This window comes from Prunus dulcis, chromosome 6, assembly GCF_902201215.1.
Source record: "Prunus dulcis chromosome 6, ALMONDv2, whole genome shotgun sequence".
NCBI lineage: Eukaryota > Viridiplantae > Streptophyta > Magnoliopsida > Rosales > Rosaceae > Prunus > Prunus dulcis.
The window spans coordinates 14,941,990-14,963,586 of NC_047655.1; the positions used below are offsets into that span (position 1 = coordinate 14,941,990).

The following is a 21,597-nucleotide window of genomic DNA, read 5'->3' on the forward strand; positions in this document are numbered from 1 at the left end:
AAATGAAAGTGCTCGAAAGTAAACACGGGCAGCAATCAACAAGTTGTGAAACAATGATTGAGAGGTGTTAGAGCCTTGGAATCCACCATTAGTTTTCCTATCCAAGTTATGAATGCGTAGAAATTGACTCAAGTTTCATCAACAATAGATTATCGCATACAAGCCTATGGTATCTAGGTGCATGATGCATGATTCTCCTAAGGCATGTGATTATGCATGGTTCTCCTAAGGCATTCATGTGTTGCTTGTGAAAGGAGAGTAGAATTGGTGAATCTAAACCCCTTCCCAACCTTTGCTAGATGCATAAAATCCTAGTTAGCTACTCCAAGAAAACATGCATCAAGCACATAATAAACTGGAGATTAACAACTTGATAACAAAAGCAAGGAAATCAATTAACTATAAAATCATCCATAACATTGAATATTCATGACTAGGGCTTCATCCTAAGCCCTAACTAAATGGATTAGTTAGACATAACTATAAATACATAAAATAAGAAATACATTGATAGGATAAAGAGAGGACAAGAACGGGATGATGGCAGCAAGGAAGTTCCCAGGACAGCTCCAAGCTCCCTTGACAGCTCCAAGCTCCCTTCTCTCTTTGTGGTGAATCTGAATGTGTGTACGAGAGTAATGGATGAAGTGAATGTGTGTGTCTCCCCTCCTCTTGAATGAGTGTGCAGCTCTCTATTTATAGAATGCAATTTCTTCCTCCCCTTTGGTTGGTGAAGCACACCTCTGTTAGCTGCTCCCAACTGCTCCAGCTAACAAATACATGCTTTGGTATGGTTTCTTTATGGAAAGCTTGACTTTTGTTCATCTTTCTGAGCTTCTGAGCTAATTTGACTCCCATGTGTGGGTGCCCATGTGTAGCACATGGCTCTAGGGATGTAGCCATATTAAATGTGATGGCAGCCAACATGACTTTTATGTGGACTTGATTCCGTTTTTGACATGCTGAGGGCTCCAGATATATCCAATTGGGCTGAAAGTTGGATATGTTATAATAAATACCCATTCGAACAACTTCTATGAAGGATGTCTCCTCATCCAACCTGTGCAAGTTGCTGAAATGAAGCCTGCAAGATGACCTATGAAACTGGACTGACAAGGAGTGTGGCTCAAATTGGTTGTCTTTAAGCTCATATTCCTCTTGTGCCACTCAGCCCTTAACATGCATGAATTGTATCAAATGTCATCCCCTTGCTGTCTTAACCTACAAAACACACAAACATAGGTAAGAGACTCAAAATAAAGAGAAGCTAAACAAAATTACTAAGCAAAGAAGGCATGCAAATGTGTGAAATTATGATCTTATCAAATACCCCCAAACTTAGATTTTGCTAGTCCTTGAGCAAAACAAAATAAAACTACAACTTAGGAAACAGGAAATAAGCAACTAGCCTTCCAAACAATATCTTCAAAGAATCACCAACGTATATGGTTCCAAAGAAACACAACAATCACAATCTAAGTTCCATGCATGATTCACGAGAAAGCAAAGCTCACAATGACACCCTTAAGTGTAGTGTGTGAATGCCAAATCAGAACAACACCTGCAACTCAAATAAGTACATACGCACACACTTAGAGCAAAATCAAGAATTCCGAACCCCATAAGCTCATTATCCAATCTGCTCTCCACAGTAATACCATGCAACACCAAGGATCAAAAGGACTTTACAAGGATAGTAATGAGGTTTAGGGTAGTGGTTGAATGAAAGAGGGGATATGGATATATAACAACATCTTGAGCACAACTAAAGCATAGGTAAGAGCATGAGAGATTACTGAGCTTTGTAACAAGCAAGGAACACATGCATGAGCATATTTTTAACATAATTTCAGCACCTTCATATCTGTGTAATTGGCCTAATTTTGTGGCTCTTTACCCTAGTGTTGAGCCAATTCTTAACAACTAAAATGAGTTATTAAAAACAGCAACTTTAATTCTCGCAAGTGCACGAACCGTTTATAGTATAGCTTATGTAAATCCGAGGTCGATCCCACGGAGAATGGTAACTTGGTTCCAAGTTAAATTACTTAGAATGCTAGAAAAACATAAAACAAAGAAACTGACTAACTAGCTAAAGGCAGGGTCGAATTCAACAATGCCTCTTGCTAATTACTCAAGGTCTAGGACAGAATCCTAGCACCACACACGCACTCGAAATGGGGGGTTTTGTTGTTGAAATGAAAAGAAGAAAGTGAAATGAAAGTGCTCGAAAGAAAACACTGGCAGCAATCAACAGATTGTGAAACACTAATTGAGAGGTGTTAGAGCCTTGGAATCCACCACTAGTTTTCCTATCCAAGTTATGAATGCATAGAAATTGACTCAAGCTTCATCAACAATAGATTATCGCATACAAGCCTATGGTATCTGGGTGCAGGATGCATGATTCTCCTAAGGCATGTGATTATGCATGGTATCTACACAACACGTGATCTCTAATATGCAACCTAAGCATGGTATCTACTTAGAATAAAGCATACAAGAGTCATTAAGCTCCTTGAGAATATGATAATCACACAAGTCTTAGAACATGGTATCTGTCCTAGTCAACCTATGGTTATTAACCCCTTGAATGATTCTTAGGCCATTCATGTGTTGCTTGTGAAAGGAGAGTAGAATTGGTGAATCTAAGCCCCTTCCCAACCTGTGCTAGATGCATAAAATCCTAGTTAGCTACTCCAAGAAAACATACATCAAGCACATAATAAACCGGAGATTAACAACTTGATAATAAAAGCAAGGAAATCAATTAACTATAAAATCATCCATAACATTGAATATTCATGACTAGGGCTTCATCCTAAGCCCTAACTAAATGGATTAGTTAGACATAACTATGAATACAGAAAATAAGAAATACATAGATAGGATAAAGAGAGGAGAAGAACTAGATGATGGCAGCAAGGAAGTTCCCAGGATAGCTCCAAGCTCCCTTGACAGCTCCAAGCTCCCTTCTCTCTTTGTGGTGAATCTGAATGTGTGTATGAGAGTAATGGATGAAGTGAATGTGTGTGTCTGCCTTCTATATCTCCCTCCTCCCCTTTGAATGAGTGTGCAGCTCTCTATTTATAGAGTGCCAATTTCGTCCTCCCCTCTACCTGGTGAAACACACCTCTCTTAGCTGCCCCTAATTGCCTAAGCTGCCCAATAAATGCCAACTGCTCCAGCTGCCCAAAAAGTCAATTGCTCCAGCTGCCCAATAAATGCTTTGGTGAATTATTCTTGGTCTCTTTATGACAAGCTTGACTTTTGTTCATCTTTAGCTGCTCCTAATTGCCTAAGCTGCCCAAAAAGTCAATTGCTCCAGCTGCCCAATAAATGCTTTGGTGAATTATTCTTGGTCTCTTTATGGCAATCTTGACTTTTGTTCATCTTTCTGACTTCCCAAGCTGATTTGTCTCCCATGTGTGGCTGCTTTTATGTGTAGCACATGGCTCTAGGGATGTAGCCACATTAAATGTGATGGCAGCCAACTATGACTTTTCTGTGAACTTGGTTGAGACTTTGATGTGCTGAAGGCTCCAGCTTTATCCAATTGGGCTGAACTTTGGATATGTTATAATAGACACCCATTGAAACAACTTCTGTCAAGGATGTCTCCTCATCCGACCTGTGTAAATTGCTGAAATGAGGCCTGCAAGATGACCTACGAAACTGGACTGTGGCTCAAATTGGTTTTGTCTTTAAGCCCATATTCCTCTTGTGCCACACAGCCATTAACATGCATGAAGTGTGTCAAATGTCATCCCCTTGCTGTCTTAACCTACAAAACACCAAAACATAGGTAAGAGACTCAAAATAAAGAGAAGCTAAACAAAATTACTAAGAAAAGAAGGCATGCAAATGTGTGAAATTATGACCTTATCAAATACCCCCAAACTTAGATTTTGCTAGTCCTCGAGCAAAACAAAATAAAAATACAACTTAGGAATCAGGAAATAAGCAACTATCCTTCCAAACAATATCCTCAAATAATCACCAACGTATATGGTTCCAAAGAAACACAACAATCACAATCTAAGTTCCACACATGATTCATGGGTAACCAAAGCTCACAATGACATCCTTAAGTGTAGTGTGTGAATTCTGAATAAGTACAACACCTGCAACTCAGATAAGTACATGCGCACACACTTAGAGCAAAATCAATAATTCCGAACCCCATAAGCTCATTCTCAAATCAGCTCTCCACAGTAATACCATACAATACCAAGGATCAAAAGGACTTTACAAGGGTAGTAATGAGGTTTAGGGTAGTGGTTGAATGAAAGAAGGGATATGGATATATAACAACATCTTGAGCACAACTAAAGCATAGGTAAGAGCATGAGAGATTACTGAACTTTGTAACAAGCAAGGAACACATACATGAGCATATTTTGAACATAATTTCAGCACCTTCATATCTGTTTATTTGGCCTAATTTTGTGGCTCTTTACCCTAGATCACCATGATCTTCTCTCTTATAACACCCTAGGGCCGTGACTACATTGGTCACACTTCATTACCTCTTTTGATTAATTACCAATACCCCCAAACTTATTTCTTTTCAACACTTGGGTTATGGTACTATTGATTCACTTTTGCTCCAAAAACCTTGCATTCTTTATAACTCTCTTTTGAAGATAGCTTTAATTGCTCATAGAATAAGTAAGAATAAGAAAATAGAGGTTCATTATGGTAGGAATGGTTTACAAAAAGAAAGGCTTAACGTAGGCTCAAATGGGTTGACTAGGGAAGAATACATGTAGAGGGATGGTTAGAAAGACTCAAACGGTTCAAACATGGCCTAAATCACTTCCTAAGCATTGTATGGCAACAAAATTTCTCAAGAGATATTCAAATAAGTTCTAAAGTATGAAACCAAGATCATGAGATAAGTTGAATTGCATAACGTCTCCAAGTAGCAAGAAATTGGACTAACACGGCAAAGTGCTTAATAAGTGCAAGGATGGCATGCAAGACAGAGTTAACTCAGAATCACACAAAGACCTTAAACAAGATGATTGATTTCTGCAAAACCAAATTAGAATTAAATCCAAGTCTTATCATAGGTGTTTGAAAGGATGACAAAGCAACTCACAAAATGCTACGTTTCTGGCCATTAGAAACACTCAAAATTTTAAAAATTTGACAATTTGAAACAACATAACTAAATCCTTCCCCCCAAACTTAAATGAAACATTATCCTCAATGTTTAGAGTGTAAGAAAAAGCAATACCTTATAAATGAAAGGAAATAAGACAAGGGAAAGACATAACCAAAGGTTAGAGTTCAGAAAAACTCCCTCTTGAAGCGATTAGGACTCAAGCAAGCTTCCTCGCATATTCTATCTTCTCCTCGTCACCTTGGGTTGCCTCCCAAGAAGCGCTAAGTTTTATGTCTTCAGCTAGACGTCCAAACTCTGGTGAGCTTCAAGAGAGTGGTGAAGGCTCCTTGAGTGCTTGAGACTCAATATTGGCATCAAAGTAAGGTTTCAACAGATGTCCATTCACCTTGAATGTGCTGCCATCCTTAATGTTTTGAATCTCCACTGCGCCATGATCAAACACATTAGTAATAACAAAAGGGCCAATCCAACGAGAACGAAGCTTACCTGGGAAGAGCTTAAGGCATGAATTGAATAAGAGAACCTTCTGCCCGTTCTCAAACGTCTTCCTAAGAATTTTCTTGTCTTGATATTGCTTTGTTTTCTCCTTGTAAAGCTTCGCGTTCTCATACGCTTCATGTCGTAACTCCTCCAGCTCATTGAGTTGAAGCCTCCTCTTCTCACCAGCGGCTTTCATATCAAAATTGAAGGCCTTGATTGCCCAATAAGCCCTGTGCTCAAGCTCCACTGGTAAGTGACAAGGTTTACCGAAAACAAGTCTATACGGAGACATACCTATAGGGGTCTTATAAGCAGTCCTATAAGCCCACAATGCATCATCCAAACGCATGGACCAATCCTTCCTTGTGGTGTTCACTGTCTTTTCAAGTATGTGCTTAATCTCCCTATTGCTTATCTCAACCTGCCCACTAGTTTGAGGATGATAGGGTGTTGCCACCTTATGTGTGATTCCATATTTCTTCAAGAGTGCTGCAAAAGCTTGGTTAACAAAGTGGGAGCCACCATCACTAATGATTGCTCTAGGTGTGCCAAACCTTGTAAAAACATTTCCTTTGAGAAAACCGATCACAACCTTAGCATCATTAGTTCTAGTGGCAATGGCTTCCACCCATTTAGAAACATAATCGACAGCAACTAATATATATTCAAATCCATAAGAGGTAGGAAAAGGGCCCATGAAATCAATTCCCCAAACATCAAATATATCAATGATTAAGATATTGGTGAGAGGCATCTGATTTCTAGCATGTAAATTACCCATCCGTTGGCATCTATCACATGAAGCACAAAAAACATAAGCATCCTTAAAAAGGGTAGGCCAAAAGAAACCTGATTGTAGCACTTTGCTGGCAGTCTTCTTTGCTCCAAAATGGCCTCCGCATGCGTGGGAATGACAAAACTCCAGAATGCTCTTAAAATCACCTTCAGGCACACACCTTCGAATTACTTGGTCTGGACAATGCTTGAATAGATAGGGATCATCCCAAAAGTAGTATCTTGCTTGCTTCCTAAGCTTGTCACGTTGGAAAGTAGATAACCCTGTAGGGAGTTCGTTAGTGCACAAATAGTTAACAATATCAGCAAACCAAGGCAATGGATTGAGAGAATTCAAAGCATAAATGGAGAAGAGTTGCTCATCAGGGAAGCTTTCACGCAATGGCAATGAATCCTCCTCTTCATTAGATACATGCACCAATCTACTCAAGTGATCAGCCACGACATTCTCACTTCCTTTCTTATCTTTTATCTCCAAGTCAAACTCTTGCAACAAGAGAATCCATCTAATGAGTCGAGGTTTGGCATCCTTCTTAGCTAACAAGTATTTCAATGCTGCATGATCAGTGTAAATAATAACCTTGTTAGTAATCAAATATGATCTGAACTTCTCTAAAGCAAATATGACAGCTAACAACTCCTTCTCTGTGGTGGAATAGTTGAGTTAGGCATCATTGAGGGTTCTACTAGCATAGTAGATGGCATGTGGCTTCTTATCAACTCGCTGTCCCAAAACAGCTCCAACAGCATAATCTGAGGTGTCACACATCAATTCAAAAGGCAAGCTCCAATCCGGTGGTATAATGATTGGGGCAGTTGTGAGCATCTTCTTCAAAGCATTGAAAGCATTCTCACAGTCTTGATCAAACACAAAATCCATGTCCTTGGCAAGGAGATTGCACATAGGCCTTGCAATCTTAGAAAAATCCTGAATGAAACGCCTATAGAAACCTGCATGGCCAAGGAAAGAACGTACTTCTTTGACATAAGTAGGTGAGGGCATAGAGGCAATCAAATCAATCTTAGCTTTATCTACCTCAATTCCTTTACTAGAGATGACATGACCAAGAACTATGCCTTGGTTAACCATAAAATGACATTTTTCCCAATTAAGCACAAGGTTAGTATGTTCACATCTAGCCAACACCTTGGATAAGTTATGCAAGCATTGATCAAAAGAATCACCAAAGACAGAGAAGTCATCCATGAATACCTCAATGAACCTTTCTACCATGTCGGAGAAAATGCTCATCATGCACCTTTGAAAAGTGGCTGGGGCATTACAGAGACCAAAAGGCATCCTCCTATAAGCGAAAGTGCCAAAGGGACATGTGAAGGTCGTCTTCTCTTGATCCTCTGGGGCTATGGCGATTTGGTTGTAGCCTGAATATCCATCAAGGAAGCAATAGTGGCTATGGCCAGCTAATCTCTCAAGCATTTGATCAATGAATGGAAGAGGAAAGTGATCTTTGCTTGTCGCTGTGTTGAGCTTCCTATAATCAATGCAAACTCTCCAGCCCGTGGTCATCCGTGTAGGTACAAGTTCGTTTGCTTCATTCTTCACCACCGTGATACCTGACTTCTTGGGGACAACTTGCACTGGGCTCACCCATTTACTGTCAGAAATAGGGTAAATAATACCAACATTTAAAAGCTTAATTACCTCTTTTCTTACCACCTCCTTCATGTTCGGATTGAGACGTCTTTGGGCATCCCTCTTAGGCATTGCATTGTCTTCCAATAATATCTTGTGCATGCAAAGTGTTGGGCTTATGCCTTTGATATCTGCAATGCTCCACCCAATTGCAGTTTTGTGCTCTTTTAGAACTCTCAAAAGCTTATTTTCATCATTTGGTCCGAGATGTGAGGCAATGATAACAGGTAGAGTCTCATTTTCACCTAAATAAGCATATTTAAGGTGTTTTGGCAATTGCTTTAATTCCAACTCTGGTGCCTGCACAATAGAAGGTAAAACCTTATTAGTAGGTGGGGGTAATGATTCAAATTGGTTGGCATACCTCTTTCCAATTTCTATGTAGCTATCCATGCTGCAAGCAAGCTCAAGAAGTAAAGGAGAGATCACAGCCTCTAAGCTGTCCACTTCTTCTTTCCTTATGCTTTGTGTGATGCATGCTTCAATGGGCTCCAAATAACTCATTGGCAGTGCTTCTTTCACCATAGTATCAATTGCATCCAGATGGAAAACTTCATGCTCATCACTTGGAAACTTGGAGGCTTCAAACACTTTGAATGCTATTGTCTCATCAAACACATTCATGGTCAATGTACCCTTCTTCACATCAATAATAGCACCGGCAGTTGCCATGAATGGCCGACCTAGAATGAGTGGTAACTGATTGTCATGAATTGGTGCTTCTTCCATCTCCAACACCAAGAAATCTGCTGGCAAAATTAGCTCTTCCACTTTCACCAAAACATCTTCTAGAATGCCCTTAGGGTACCTAATAGTTCTATCTGCCAATTGAATGCTCACAGATGTGGCTTGCAACTCACCAAGGTTAAGTTTCTCATAAACATGATATGGCATAAGATTTATAGAAGCACCAAGATCAAGCAAAGCTTTTTGAAACTTAAAATCACCAACTATGCAAGGTATAGAAAACGAACCTGGATCCTTTAGCTTTGGAGGCAGCTTTCTTTGTAACGCTGCACTTACCTCTTCACTCAATGCAACTTGTTCATGCTCTTTGAATCTCCTCTTGTTAGTGCATAGATCCTTCAAAATTTTTGCATACTTTAGAATCTGAGTAATGGCATTGAGCAATGGGATGTTGATTTGCATCTTCTTGAATGTTTCCATTATCTCATCCAAGCCTTGATCTTTCTTTGACTTTGATAACTTGCTGGGAAAGGGTGCAATAGGCCTAAAAGCATTAGTTGAAATTGGAACTTGATTAGCATTAGATGATACCTTAGGGCCTGTGCTCTTTCTAGGAGCATTGATGGACTGTTTGTTGGAAGTTGTGGGCTGCCCATGTGGTGGCTGAATGATCTCCACGTTTTCTCCATTTTCTTGCTCTTCATTGGCGTCTCCAACCTTATTATCAACTTGTTTACCACTTCTCAAGATGTGTATTGCTTTAGCATGCTCTTGATGCCTTGGATTCACCTCTGTTTGGCTTGGGAAAGTTCCGGATGCTCTATTGCTCATGGAGGATGCAATCTGCCCAACTTGCACTTCTAGTTTGTTCAGTGCATTTTGAAGATTTTGATTGGTTTGCATCTGTTGCCCCATGAACTTCTTGAACATGTCTTGCAATTCTCCCATTTGATCACCCCTTTGCTCTTGCACTTGTTGGGGAGCTTGCTGGAATTGCCTTTGTTGTGTTTGGAATCCTGGGGGAGGTCCTTGAGATTGTTGCACATTTGGATTGTTGTTCCACCTGAAATTAGGATGATTTCTCCATCCCGGATTGTATGTGTTTGAATAAGGATCATTTTGAGGATTCCTTGCTTGAAGGGCATTTGCTTGTTCTAGCATGTGCTCCTCAAAAGATTGGTCTTGAACTTCCACTTTGTTTCCTAGAGGGCCAGTCACTGCCTGTTGAAGCAAAGAACACATAACATCAAGTTTTGCAGCAATCTCATTATTTGTACTTACCTCAGAGACCACAGCTTTCATAGGAGCTCCTCTTCCTTTATTGTGGCTCCATTGTTGAGAGTTAGCACTCAAAGATTCAAAGAGAGTAAAAGCCTCATCTGCTGTTTTGTTCATCAGTCCTTCTCCACTTGTTGCATCTACCATCATCCTTTCAGAATCTAGCAAACCTTCATAGAAAGATTGCATTTGCATCCAACTCTCTATGTTGTGGTGTGGGCAAGAACTTATCATCTCCTTGTACCTCTCCCAACATTCATGAAAAGCTTCGCCTTCCCTTTGTGTGAAACCAAGAATTTCCTTTCTAATCTTGTTAGTCTTTTGAGCCGGAAAGAATTTCTGCAAAAACTTATTAGAAAGCTCTTCCCAAGTATGAATTGAAGCATTAGGCAAAGAGTATAACCAAGACTTAGCTTTATCTTTTAACCTGAATGGGAATAGCCTCATCTTAATCTGCTCATCATCAAGGTTTTGAATTTTGATCGTAGCACATATTTCAAAGAATTGCTTAATATGCATATAAGGATCCTCAGTGGTATTACCATAATAAGTTGGAAGAAGATGAATCATACCACTTTTAAGCTCAAACCTGTCAATTGTGAGTTGAGGATAGACAATGCACGAAGGTTGATCGGTGACTTTGGGAATGGAAAACTCACGCAGGGGTTTTCTTGGTTGGACAACAAGCGCAGCACCTCCTTCATCATTGTTGTTGTTCGGAATCTCTGCCATGTTGCTTGAACCTTCAGATTTGTAACTTTTAGATTCAACGCTTGAAGAACTATAATTCCTCCTCAAACCAGCACGTGCAGCAGCGGTTCTTGGTGAAAATGGCTCAGGTGAACTTTGCTCCTGGTCAGATTCGGACATGCACACACCAAGGAAGTCAATTCAGTGCTTTCAATGGAGATAAAACTAAATACAAAAACTGAATACTAAAAGAAAAACCAATGAAAAGAAACAAATGAAACAAACAAAAACAAAACAATCAAAGTAATCTAACTATAGCACCATCATTACCGAATCCCCGGCAACGGCGCCAAAAACTTGTTGAGCCAATTCTTAACAACTAAAATGAGTTATTAAAAACAGCAACTTTAATTCTCGCAAGTGCACGAACCGTTTATAGTATAGCTTATGTAAATACGATGTCGATCCCACGGAGAATGGTAACTTGGTTCCAAGTTAAATTACTTAGAATGCTAGAAAAACATAAAACAAAGAAACGGACTAACTAGCTAAAGGCAGGGTCGAATTCAACAATGCCTCTTGCTAATTACTCAAGGTCTAGGACAGAATCCTAGCACCACACACGCACTCGAAATGGGGGGTTTTGTTGTTGAAATGAAAAGAAGAAAGTGAAATGAAAGTGCTCGAAAGAAAACACTGGCAGCAATCAACAGATTGTGAAACACTAATTGAGAGGTGTTAGAGCCTTGGAATCCACCACTAGTTTTCCTATCCAAGTTATGAATGCATAGAAATTGACTCAAGCTTCATCAACAATAGATTATTGCATACAAGCCTATGGTATCCAGGTGCAGGACGCATGATTCTCCTAAGGCATGTGATTATGCATGGTATCTACACAACACATGATCTCTAATATGCAACCTATGCATGGTATCTACTTAGAATAAAGCATACAAGAGTCATTAAGCTCCTTGAGAATATGATAATCACACAAGTCCTAGAACATGGTATCTGTCCTAGTCAACCTATGGTTATTAACCCCTTGAATGATTCTTAGGCTATTCATGTGTTGCTTGTGAAAGGAGAGTAGAATTGGTGAATCTAAACCCCTTCCCAACCTGTGCTAGATGCATAAAATCCTAGTTAGCTACTCCAAGAAAACATACATCAAGCACATAATAAACTGGAGATTAACAACTTGATAATAAAAGCAAGGAAATCAATTAACTATAAAATCATCCATAACATTGAATATTCATGACTAGGGCTTCATCCTAAGCCCTAACTAAATGGATTAGGTAGACATAACTATGAATACAGAAAATAAGAAATACATAGATAGGATAAAGAGAGGAGAAGAACTAGATGATGGCAGCAAGGAAGTTCCCAGGATAGCTCCAAGCTCCCTTGACAGCTCCAAGCTCCCTTCTCTCTTTGTGGTGAATCTGAATGTGTGTATGAGAGTAATGGATGAAGTGAATGTGTGTGTCTGCCTTCTATATCTCCCTCCTCCCCTTTGAATGAGTGTGCAGCTCTCTATTTATAGAGTGCCAATTTCGTCCTCCCCTCTACCTGGTGAAACACACCTCTCTTAGCTGCTCCTAATTGCCTAAGCTGCCCAATAAATGCCAACTGCTCAAGCTGCCCAAAATGTCAATTGCTCCAGCTGCCCAATAAATGCTTTGGTGAATTATTCTTGGTCTCTTTATGGCAAGCTTGACTTTTGTTCATCTTTCTGACTTCCCAAGCTGATTTGTCTCCATGTGTGGCTGCTTTTATGTGCAGCACATGGCTCTAGGGATGTAGCCATATTAAATGTGATGGCAGCCAACTATGACTTTTTTGTGAACTTGGTTGAGTCTTTGATGTGCTGAAGGCTCCAGCTTTATCCAATTGGGCTGAACTTTGGATATGTTATAATAGACACCCATTGAAACAACTTCTGTCAAGGATGTCTCCTTATCCTGAAATGAGGCCTGCAAGATGACCTACGAAACTGGACTGTGGCTCAAATTGGTTTTGTCTTTAAGCCCATATTCCTCTTGTGCCACACAGCCATTAACATGCATGAAGTGTGTCAAATGTCATCCCCTTGCTGTCTTAACCTACAAAACACACAAACATAGGTAAGAGACTCAAAATAAAGAGAAGCTAAACAAAATTACTAAGAAAAGAAGGCATGCAAATGTGTGAAATTATGACCTTATCAAATACCCCCAAACTTAGATTTTGCTAGTCCTCGAGCAAAACAAAATAAAACTACAACTTAGGAAACAGGAAATAAGCAACTAGCCTTCCAAACAATATCCTCAAAGAATCACCAACGTATATGGTTCCAAAGAAACACAACAATCACAATCTAAGTTCCACACATGATTCAAGGGTAACCAAAGCTCACAATGACATCCTTAAGTGTAGTGTGTGAATTCCAAATAGTACAACACCTGCAACTCAGATAAGTACATGCGCACACACTTAGAACAAAATCAAGAATTCCGAACCCCATAAGCTCATTATCAAATCAGCTCTCCACAGTAATACCATACAATACCAAGGATCAAAAGGACTTTGCAAGGGTTGTAATGAGGCTTAGGGTAGTGGTTGAATGGAAGAGGGGATATGGATATATAACAACATCTTGAGCACAACTAAAGCATAGGTAAGAGCATGAGAGATTACTGAACTTTGTAACAAGCAAGGAACACATACATGAGCATATTTTCAACATAATTTCAGCACCTTCATATCTGTGTATTTGGCCTAATTTTGTGGCTCTTTACCCTAGATCACCATGATCTTCTCTTTTATAACACCCTAGGGCCGTGACTACATTGGTCACACTTCATTACCTCTTTTGATTAGTTACCAATACCCCCAAACTTATTTCTTTTCAACACTTGGGTTATGGCACTAATGATTCACTTTTGCTCCAAAAACCTTGCATTCTTTATAACTCTCTTTTGAAGATAACTTTAATTGCTCATAGAATAAGTAAGAATAAGAAAACAGAGGTTCATTATGGTAGGAATGGTTTACACAAAGAGAGGCTTAACGTAGGCTCAAATGGGTTGACTAGGGATGAATACATGTAGAGGGATGGTTAGAAAAGCTCAAACGGTTCAAACATGGCCTAAATCACTTCCTAAGCATTGTATGGCAACAAAATGTCTCAAGAGATATTCAAATAAGTTCTAGAGTACGAAACCAAGATCATGAGATAAGTAGAATTGCATAACGTCTCCAAGTAGCAAGAAATTGGACTAACTTGGCAAAGTGCTCAATAAGTGCAAGGATGGCATGCAAGACAGAGTTAACTCAGAACCACACAAAGTCCTTAAACAATGACTATCAATTTCTGAGAAACCATATTAGTATTAGATCCAAGTCTTATCATAGGTGTTTGGAAGGATAACAAAACAAGACACAAAATCCTGCGTTTTTGGCCATTAGACACACTCAAAATTTTAAAATTTGACAATTTGAAACAACATAACTAAATCCTTCCCCCCAAACTTAAATGAAACATTGTCCTCAATGTTTAGAGTGTAAGAAAAAGCAATGCCTCATAAATGAAAGGAAAGAAGACAAGGGAAAGACATAACCAAAGGTTAGAGTTCAGAAAAACTCCCCTTTGAAGCGATTAGGACGCAAGCAAGCTTCCTCGCATATTCTATCTTCTCCTCGTCACCTTGGGTTGCCTCCCAAGAAGCGCTAAGTTTCATGTCTTCAGCCAGACATCCAACTTTCTATAGTGAATGGGGGGGTTTGGGCTCAATCGACACCTCATGCAATGCAAGAGAGTTCACCAAGCTTGTTTTCCTTTTCCATTGCTTCCTTGCTGCTTTTCTTTTCCTTTTCTGTTTATGAATAGAATCACAATGAATTGTAGGAATGATTGGAATATTCACATCTCCAAATTTGGGCAGCCCCTTCTTGTGTGTGGGAATTGGAGCATTGAACATGTGGGCTGCCCCCTGCTCCTCCTTGTCTCCTTTTTTCAGCAAGCATGATTCTACTGAATAAGGAAGGCCATCAAATCTCTCTTTCCCTGGATTACCAAATACTTCAATTTGAAAACAATCTTGTACAACATTTGGCTTCAGGGCATCAAACACTTTGAAGGCAACAGTTTCTCCATTAACGGTCATGGTGAGAGTGCCTTGCTCTACATCAATCTTGGTCTTAGCAGTAGCCATGAAGGGTCGGCCAAAGATAAGGGGCAATTCATTGTCAGGAATTGGTGCTTCTTCCATCTCCAAGACTAAGAAATCAGCTGGCAAGATTAAACCTTCTACGTTCACCAAAACGCCTTCTAGAATGCCCTTGGGGTACCGAATAGTTCTATCTGCCAATTGAATGCTCACAGTTGTGGCTTGCAACTCACCAAGGTTAAGTTTCTCATAAACATGATATGGCATAAGGTTAATGGATGCACCGAGATCAAGCAAAGCTTTTGGAATCTTGAAATCACCAACAATGCAAGGTATAGAAAACGAACCTGGATCCTTTAGCTTTGGAGGTAGCTTTCTTTGTAAGACTGCACTTACCTCTTCACTCAATGCAACTTGTTCATGCTCTTTGAATCTCCTCTTGTTAGTGCATAGATCCTTCAAAAATTTTGCATACTTTGGAATCTGAGCAATAGCATTGAGCAATGGGATGTTGATTTGCACCTTTTTGAATGTTTCCATTATCTCATCCAAGCCTTGATCTTTCTTTGACTTTGATAACCTGCTGGGAAAGGGTGCAATAGGCCTAAAAGCATTAGTTGAAATTGGAACTTGATTAGCATTAGATGATACCTTAGGGCCTGTGCTCTTTCCAGGAGCATTGATGGACTGTTTGTTGGAAGCTGTGGGCTGCCCATGTGGTGGCTGAATGATCTCCACGTTTTCTCCATCTTCTTGCTCTTCATTGGCATCTCCAACCTTATTATCAACTTGTTTACCACTTCTCAAGATGTGTACTGCTTTAACTTGCTCATAATGCCTTGGATTCACCTCCGTTTGGCTTGGAAATGTTCCGGATGCTCTATTGCTCAAGGAGGATGCAATCTGCCCAACTTGCACTTCTAGCTTGTTCACTGCATTTTGAAGGTTCTGATTGGTTTGCATTTGTTGCCCCATGAACTTCTTGAACATGTCTTGCAATTCTCCCATTTGATCACCCCTTTGCTCTTGCACTTGTTGGGGAGCTTGCTTGGAATTGCCTTTGTTGTGTTTGGAATCCTGGGGAGGTCCTTGAGATTGTTGCACATTTGGATTGTTGTTCCACCTGAAATTAGGATGATTTCTCCATCCCGGATTGTATGTGTTTGAATAAGGATCATTTTGAGGATTCCTTGCTTGAAGGGCATTTGCTTGTTCTAGCATGTGCTCCGCAAAAGATTGGTCTTGAACTTCCACTTTGTTTCCTAGAGGGCCAGTCACTGCCTGTTGAAGCAAAGAACACATAACATCAAGTTTTGCAGCAATCTCATTATTAGTACTTACCTCAGAGACCACAGCTTTCATAGGAGCTCCTCTTCCTTTATTGTGGCTCCATTGTTGAGAGTTAGCACTCAAGGATTCAAAGAGAGTAAAAGCCTCATCTGCTGTTTTGTTCATCAGTCCTTCTCCACTTGTTGCATCTACCATCATCCTTTCGGAATCTAGCAAACCTTCATAGAAAGATTGCATTTGCATCCAACTCTCTATGTTGTGGTGTGGGCAAGAACTTATCATCTCCTTGTACCTCTCCCAACATTCATGAAAAGCTTCTCCTTCCTTTTGTGTGAAACCAAGAATTTCCTTTCTAATCTTGTTAGTCTTTTGAGCCGGAAAGAATTTCTGCAAAAACTTATTAGAAAGCTCTTCCCAAGTATGAATTGAAGCATTAGGCAAAGAGTATAACCAAGACTTAGCTTTATCTTTTAAACTGAATGGGAATAGCCTCATCTTAATTTGCTCATCATCAAGGTTTTGAATTTTGATCGTAGCACATATTTCAAAGAATTGCTTAATATGCATATAAGGATCCTCAGTGGTATTACCATAATAAGTTGGAAGAAGATGAATCATACCACTTTTAAGCTCAAACCTGTCAACTGTGAGTTGAGGATAGACAATGCACGAAGGTTGATCGGTGACTTTGGGAATGGAAAACTCACGCAGGGGTTTTCTTGGTTGGACAACAAGCGCACCACCTCCTTCATCATTGTTGTTGTTTGGAATCTCTGCCATGTTGCTTGAACCTTCAGATTCGTAACTTTTAGATTCAACGCTTGAAGAACTATAATTCCTCCTCAAACCAGCACGTACAGCAGCGGTTCTTGGTGAAAGTGGCTCAGGTGAACTTTGCTCCTGGTCAGATTCGGACATGCACACACCAAGGAAGTCAATTCAGTGCTTTCAATGGAGATAACAACTAAATACAAAAACTGAATACTAAAAGAAAAACCAACGAAAAGAAACAAATGAAACAAACAAAAACAAAACAATCAAAGTAATCTAACTATAGCACCATCGTTACCGAATCCCCGGCAACGGCGCCAAAAACTTGTTGAGCCAATTCTTAACAACTAAAATGAGTTATTAAAAACAGCAACTTTAATTCTCGCAAGTGCACAAACCATTTATAGTATAGCTTATGTAAATACGAGGTCGATCCCACGGAGAATGGTAACTTGGTTCCAAGTTAAATTACTTAGAATGCTAGAAAAAAAACATAGAACACAAGAAATTGACTAACTAGCTAAAGGCAAGGTCGAATTCAACAATGCCTCTTGCTAATTACTCAAGGTCTAGGACAGAATCCTAGCACCACACACGCACTCGAAATGGGGGGTTTTGTTGTTGAAATGAAAAGAAGAAAGTGAAATGAAAGTGCTCGAAAGTAAAACACTAGCAGCAATCAACAAGTTGTGAAACAATGATTGAGAGGTGTTAGAGCCTTGGAATCCACCACTAGTTTTCCTATCCAAGTTATGAATGCATAGAAATTGACTCAAGCTTCATCAACAATAGATTATCGCATACAAGCCTATGGTATCTAGGTGCAGGATGCATGATTCTCCTAAGGCATGTGATTATGCATGGTATCTACACAACACGTGATCTCTAATATGCAACCTAAGCATGGTATCTACTTAGAATAAAGCATACAAGAGTCATTAAGCTCCTTGAGAATATGATAATCACACAAGTCCTAGAACATGGTATCTGTCCTAGTCAACCTATGGTTATTAACCCCTTGAATGATTCTTAGGCCATTCATGTGTTGCTTGTGAAAGGAGAGTAGAATTGGTGAATCTAAACCCCTTCCCAACCTGTGCTAGATGCATAAAATCCTAGTTAGCTACTCCAAGAAAACATACATCAAGCACATAATAAACTGGAGATTAACAACTTGATAACAAAAAGCAAGGAAATCAATTAACTATAAAATCATCCATAACATTGAATATTCATGACTAGGGCTTCATCCTAAGCCCTAACTAAATGGATTAGTTAGACATAACTATGAATACAGAAAATAAGAAATACATAGATAGGATAAAGAGAGGAGAAGAACTAGATGATGGCAGCAAGGAAGTTCCCAGGACAGCTCCAAGCTCCCTTCTCTCGTTTGTGGTGAATCTGAATGTGTGTATGAGAGTAATGGATGAAGTGAATGTGTGTGTCTGACCCCTTTGAATGAGTGTGCAACTCTATATTTATAGAGTGCAATTTCGTCCTCCCATTTGGCTAGTGAAGCACACCCCTCTTCTGCTCCCAACTGCTCCAGTCCATACTTGCCAACTGCTCCAGCTGACAAATACATGCTTTGGTATGGGTTTTTTATGGAAATCTTGACTTTTGTTCATCTTTCTGAGCTTCTGAGCTGATTTGACTCCCATGTGTGGCTGCCCATGTGTAGCACATGGCTCTATGGATTGTAGCCACATTAAATGTGATGGCAGCCAACATGACATTTCTCTGTACTTGGTTCAGTCTTTGACGTGTTGAGGGCTCCAGATTTATCCAATTGGGCTGAAATTTGGATATGTTATAATAGACACCCATTGGAAAAACTTCTATCAAGGATATCGCCTCATCCCACCTGTGTAAGTTGCTGAAATGAGGCCTGCAATATGACCTACGAAACTGGACTGACAAGGAGTGTGGCTCAAATTGGCTTTGTCTTTAAGCTCATATTCCTCTTATGCCACTTAGCCCTTAACATGCATAATTGTATCAAATGTCATCCCCTTGCTATCTTAACCTACAAAACACACAAACATAGGTAAGAGACTCAAAATAAAGAGAAGCTAAACAAAATTACTAAGCAAAGAAGGCATGCAAATGTGTGAAATTATGACCTTATCAGACAATCGGGGGTAAAGTGCGCTTAAATACGCTTAGAAAGCCTACAAAGGAATTAAAATCGGAAAATGACAAAATTTTCCAAAACTGAATTTCACCCTAGCAAACGGTTTCGGATGCCCGAAAAAGCCCGTAACAACACGATGAGTTTTACTCGCGACGCTATTCTCTTTAAATCGACCGTTCGTGGGCCTAATTCTGAAGTCGAAGCCCAGATATGCTGTTTACCGGGTTTGCCATTGCACTCGCGTCACTCCAGCTACTCTTCGATTGCTTCCCCCATCTATCCTAGGTCACCCTTGGGATATCGTCTCCAATTAACTAGGCACCAGAAAGAAATGAAAACGAAAAGACAGCGTTACCAACGCACTGCCGAAATTATTGGGGTTTTTTTTGTGTTCAATTGTCGTTAGGTAGGCCATATGGCATAGCTCAAACGCGGCTTATATACTTTTGAGTTGAAACGAGTTACTCCAATCAGGCCTTGTAGAGGAATCTATAGATGAAAATGTGGCACCGTTTCCAAGATCCTAATATTTTCTCGGATCCCCAAATTCTCTTTTTCTTTTTCTAGATTCCGAAACTCCACGCTGCCTCTATTAATTTATGTCGGCACTTTAAGGGTTTTAATGATTATTTTCGTCAAAGCTGATCTTGCTTTGCGGATTTAACTGAGTTACTTTTTCAAAAGCATCTCGAGCACCTCACAATTTTCTTTAGTTAATTTGAGATTCACCGGATCAAACTGTTCCTCAAATTTGTGTATAAATATGTTACTAACGAAATTTTCTTTGCAGAATACATCCAATTTTCTCCAGTTTTCTCTAGCTTTCTCCATATCTAGTGATGCAATATCACTTATTTTTCTTATCAGTGGGCGCTCGATGTGCTTGAGAAGCGAGACTATCCATGATCACGTTTCAGCTAGATCAGGGAACTGTAAGGACAACCACATGCTATAAACTCTTGAAGTTCTTCTAAGCTAGGAGAAATGAGAGTTTGTTGTCTATTACCTCACTAGTTTCTTTCCCTGATTTCTTACCTACCTTGCAATCAATATCATAATTCTTTGTATCTTTTCTTTCTTTTTACAACTCTCTATTCATACGGGATTTTGTTTCTTTAGAACAAACATCTGAAGTCCATGTAGTGAACCTAACACTCAATTTTATTTTTTATTTTTTTGACAGAGACAGAAGAATTGTGAATTTTGCTCTTACAGGATATAACTAGATCATCGAGCATTACATTGTAATTGTTGAGCCGATACGAGCTTGAATGATATTTGAGCAAAGTTTCTCCCACTTAAAGATGTAAGCAATAGTTGTGTTATTTCATGCTTGTACTCTTATTTGATATTTTGTACAACATCCTTAAAGGTAACCAAATGGGGAGATAAGGCCATTCGAGAAGAACGCCATGCAAAGGACCATTCTAGAAGAATGACTTGCATTATAGATCGTTCCAGAAGAACGAATTGTATTATGACTGATGGGTATATTTTATATTATATATTTAACCTCATTCTTAGATATTTTGGTTAATATTTTGGAAGAATTTTGATACTTTGAATTATATTTCCAATATAGGACTTCCGAATTCCTCTGGAGCAAAACATAACCAAATGGACGAATTTTGGAGAAATTCCAGTTGGAGGACGTTCGTGAGTCACTTAGATTGATCATGTCGAAATTTCAGACTTTTCTACTAAGCGGTTATTTTCTGGCAATAAAATAAAGGTGTAGTGCGTGGTGCTGGAATAGTGACGTTTTGGGCTTTTATTGCGTTTTTGGAGCCCAAGATGACCTTAGATGGATTCGTGGCCTTCTGGAGAAGTGTTTAGAATATTTTTATCTGTAAAACAAGCTATCTTGGTCCAGATTTGGAGGAATTTGAGGCCAAAACGTGGCAGACCAGTTTGTGGGCAGATTCTCCTAATCCAATTTGGACTTTATCTCCTAGTATTATTTTATTTTAACTTAGTTTCCTTGTGGGGATTGGAGAGCAATTGCTAGGGTTTTGGATGTTTGCGACTTCCAGGTGTTTTCATTCTTGTTCATTCGAATGATATTTTCTTGGATTTCAATTATGAATATGCGTAACTAATTCTCTTTTGCTAGGGTGAAGCCTTGAACCTTGGCATGAATATGTGATTTTTATTTAATTGCTTATGATTGAGTGCATGCATACTTTGAATTGTTAATCATTGTTTTAAACTATCTAATTGTCTTAATGGCTGATCATCATTGGGATCTTTAGAAAAGTAATTAGATGCAATTTTGGTCGGAAGGTTCCTTGAAATTGACGCTGGCTTCTTGTGATTAATAATTGTAATTTCACTTAAGACGAACACCACGTCTTAAGGGTTGCATAGTTTTTCAAAGGGTTTTCACAAAACTTAATGAGTCTTTCATGTTCAGATTTGATTAGAACGTCCAGACTTATGTTGGAGGTTCCAAGTAGAATATAAATTAGGAAAACCTAGCCTTCAAAGTGGCATGTGCAAAATCATAAGTAATTGGTAGAAATTCATAGGA

At 39.3% G+C, this 21,597-nt stretch overlaps 1 protein-coding gene and 2 non-coding genes across 3 annotated transcripts; 2 read left to right on the forward strand and 1 right to left on the reverse strand.

Moving 5' to 3' along the window:
* Positions 1 to 5,435: 5,435 nt before the first annotated feature.
* LOC117630340 lies at positions 5,436 to 17,077 on the reverse strand. The gene is given in 5 exon segments (XM_034363076.1): positions 5,436 to 7,450; positions 7,925 to 8,426; positions 8,508 to 9,047; positions 10,517 to 10,532; positions 15,243 to 17,077. Coding segments are annotated over 5 exon segments (4,908 nt in total).
* LOC117633342 lies at positions 10,231 to 10,337 on the forward strand. The gene has a single exon (XR_004586650.1). It is a non-coding gene; the product is annotated as a small nucleolar RNA R71 (small nucleolar RNA).
* On the forward strand, positions 16,413 to 16,519 carry LOC117633339. Its single transcript, XR_004586647.1, has one exon. It is a non-coding gene; the product is annotated as a small nucleolar RNA R71 (small nucleolar RNA).
* Positions 17,078 to 21,597: the final 4,520 nt, after the last annotated feature.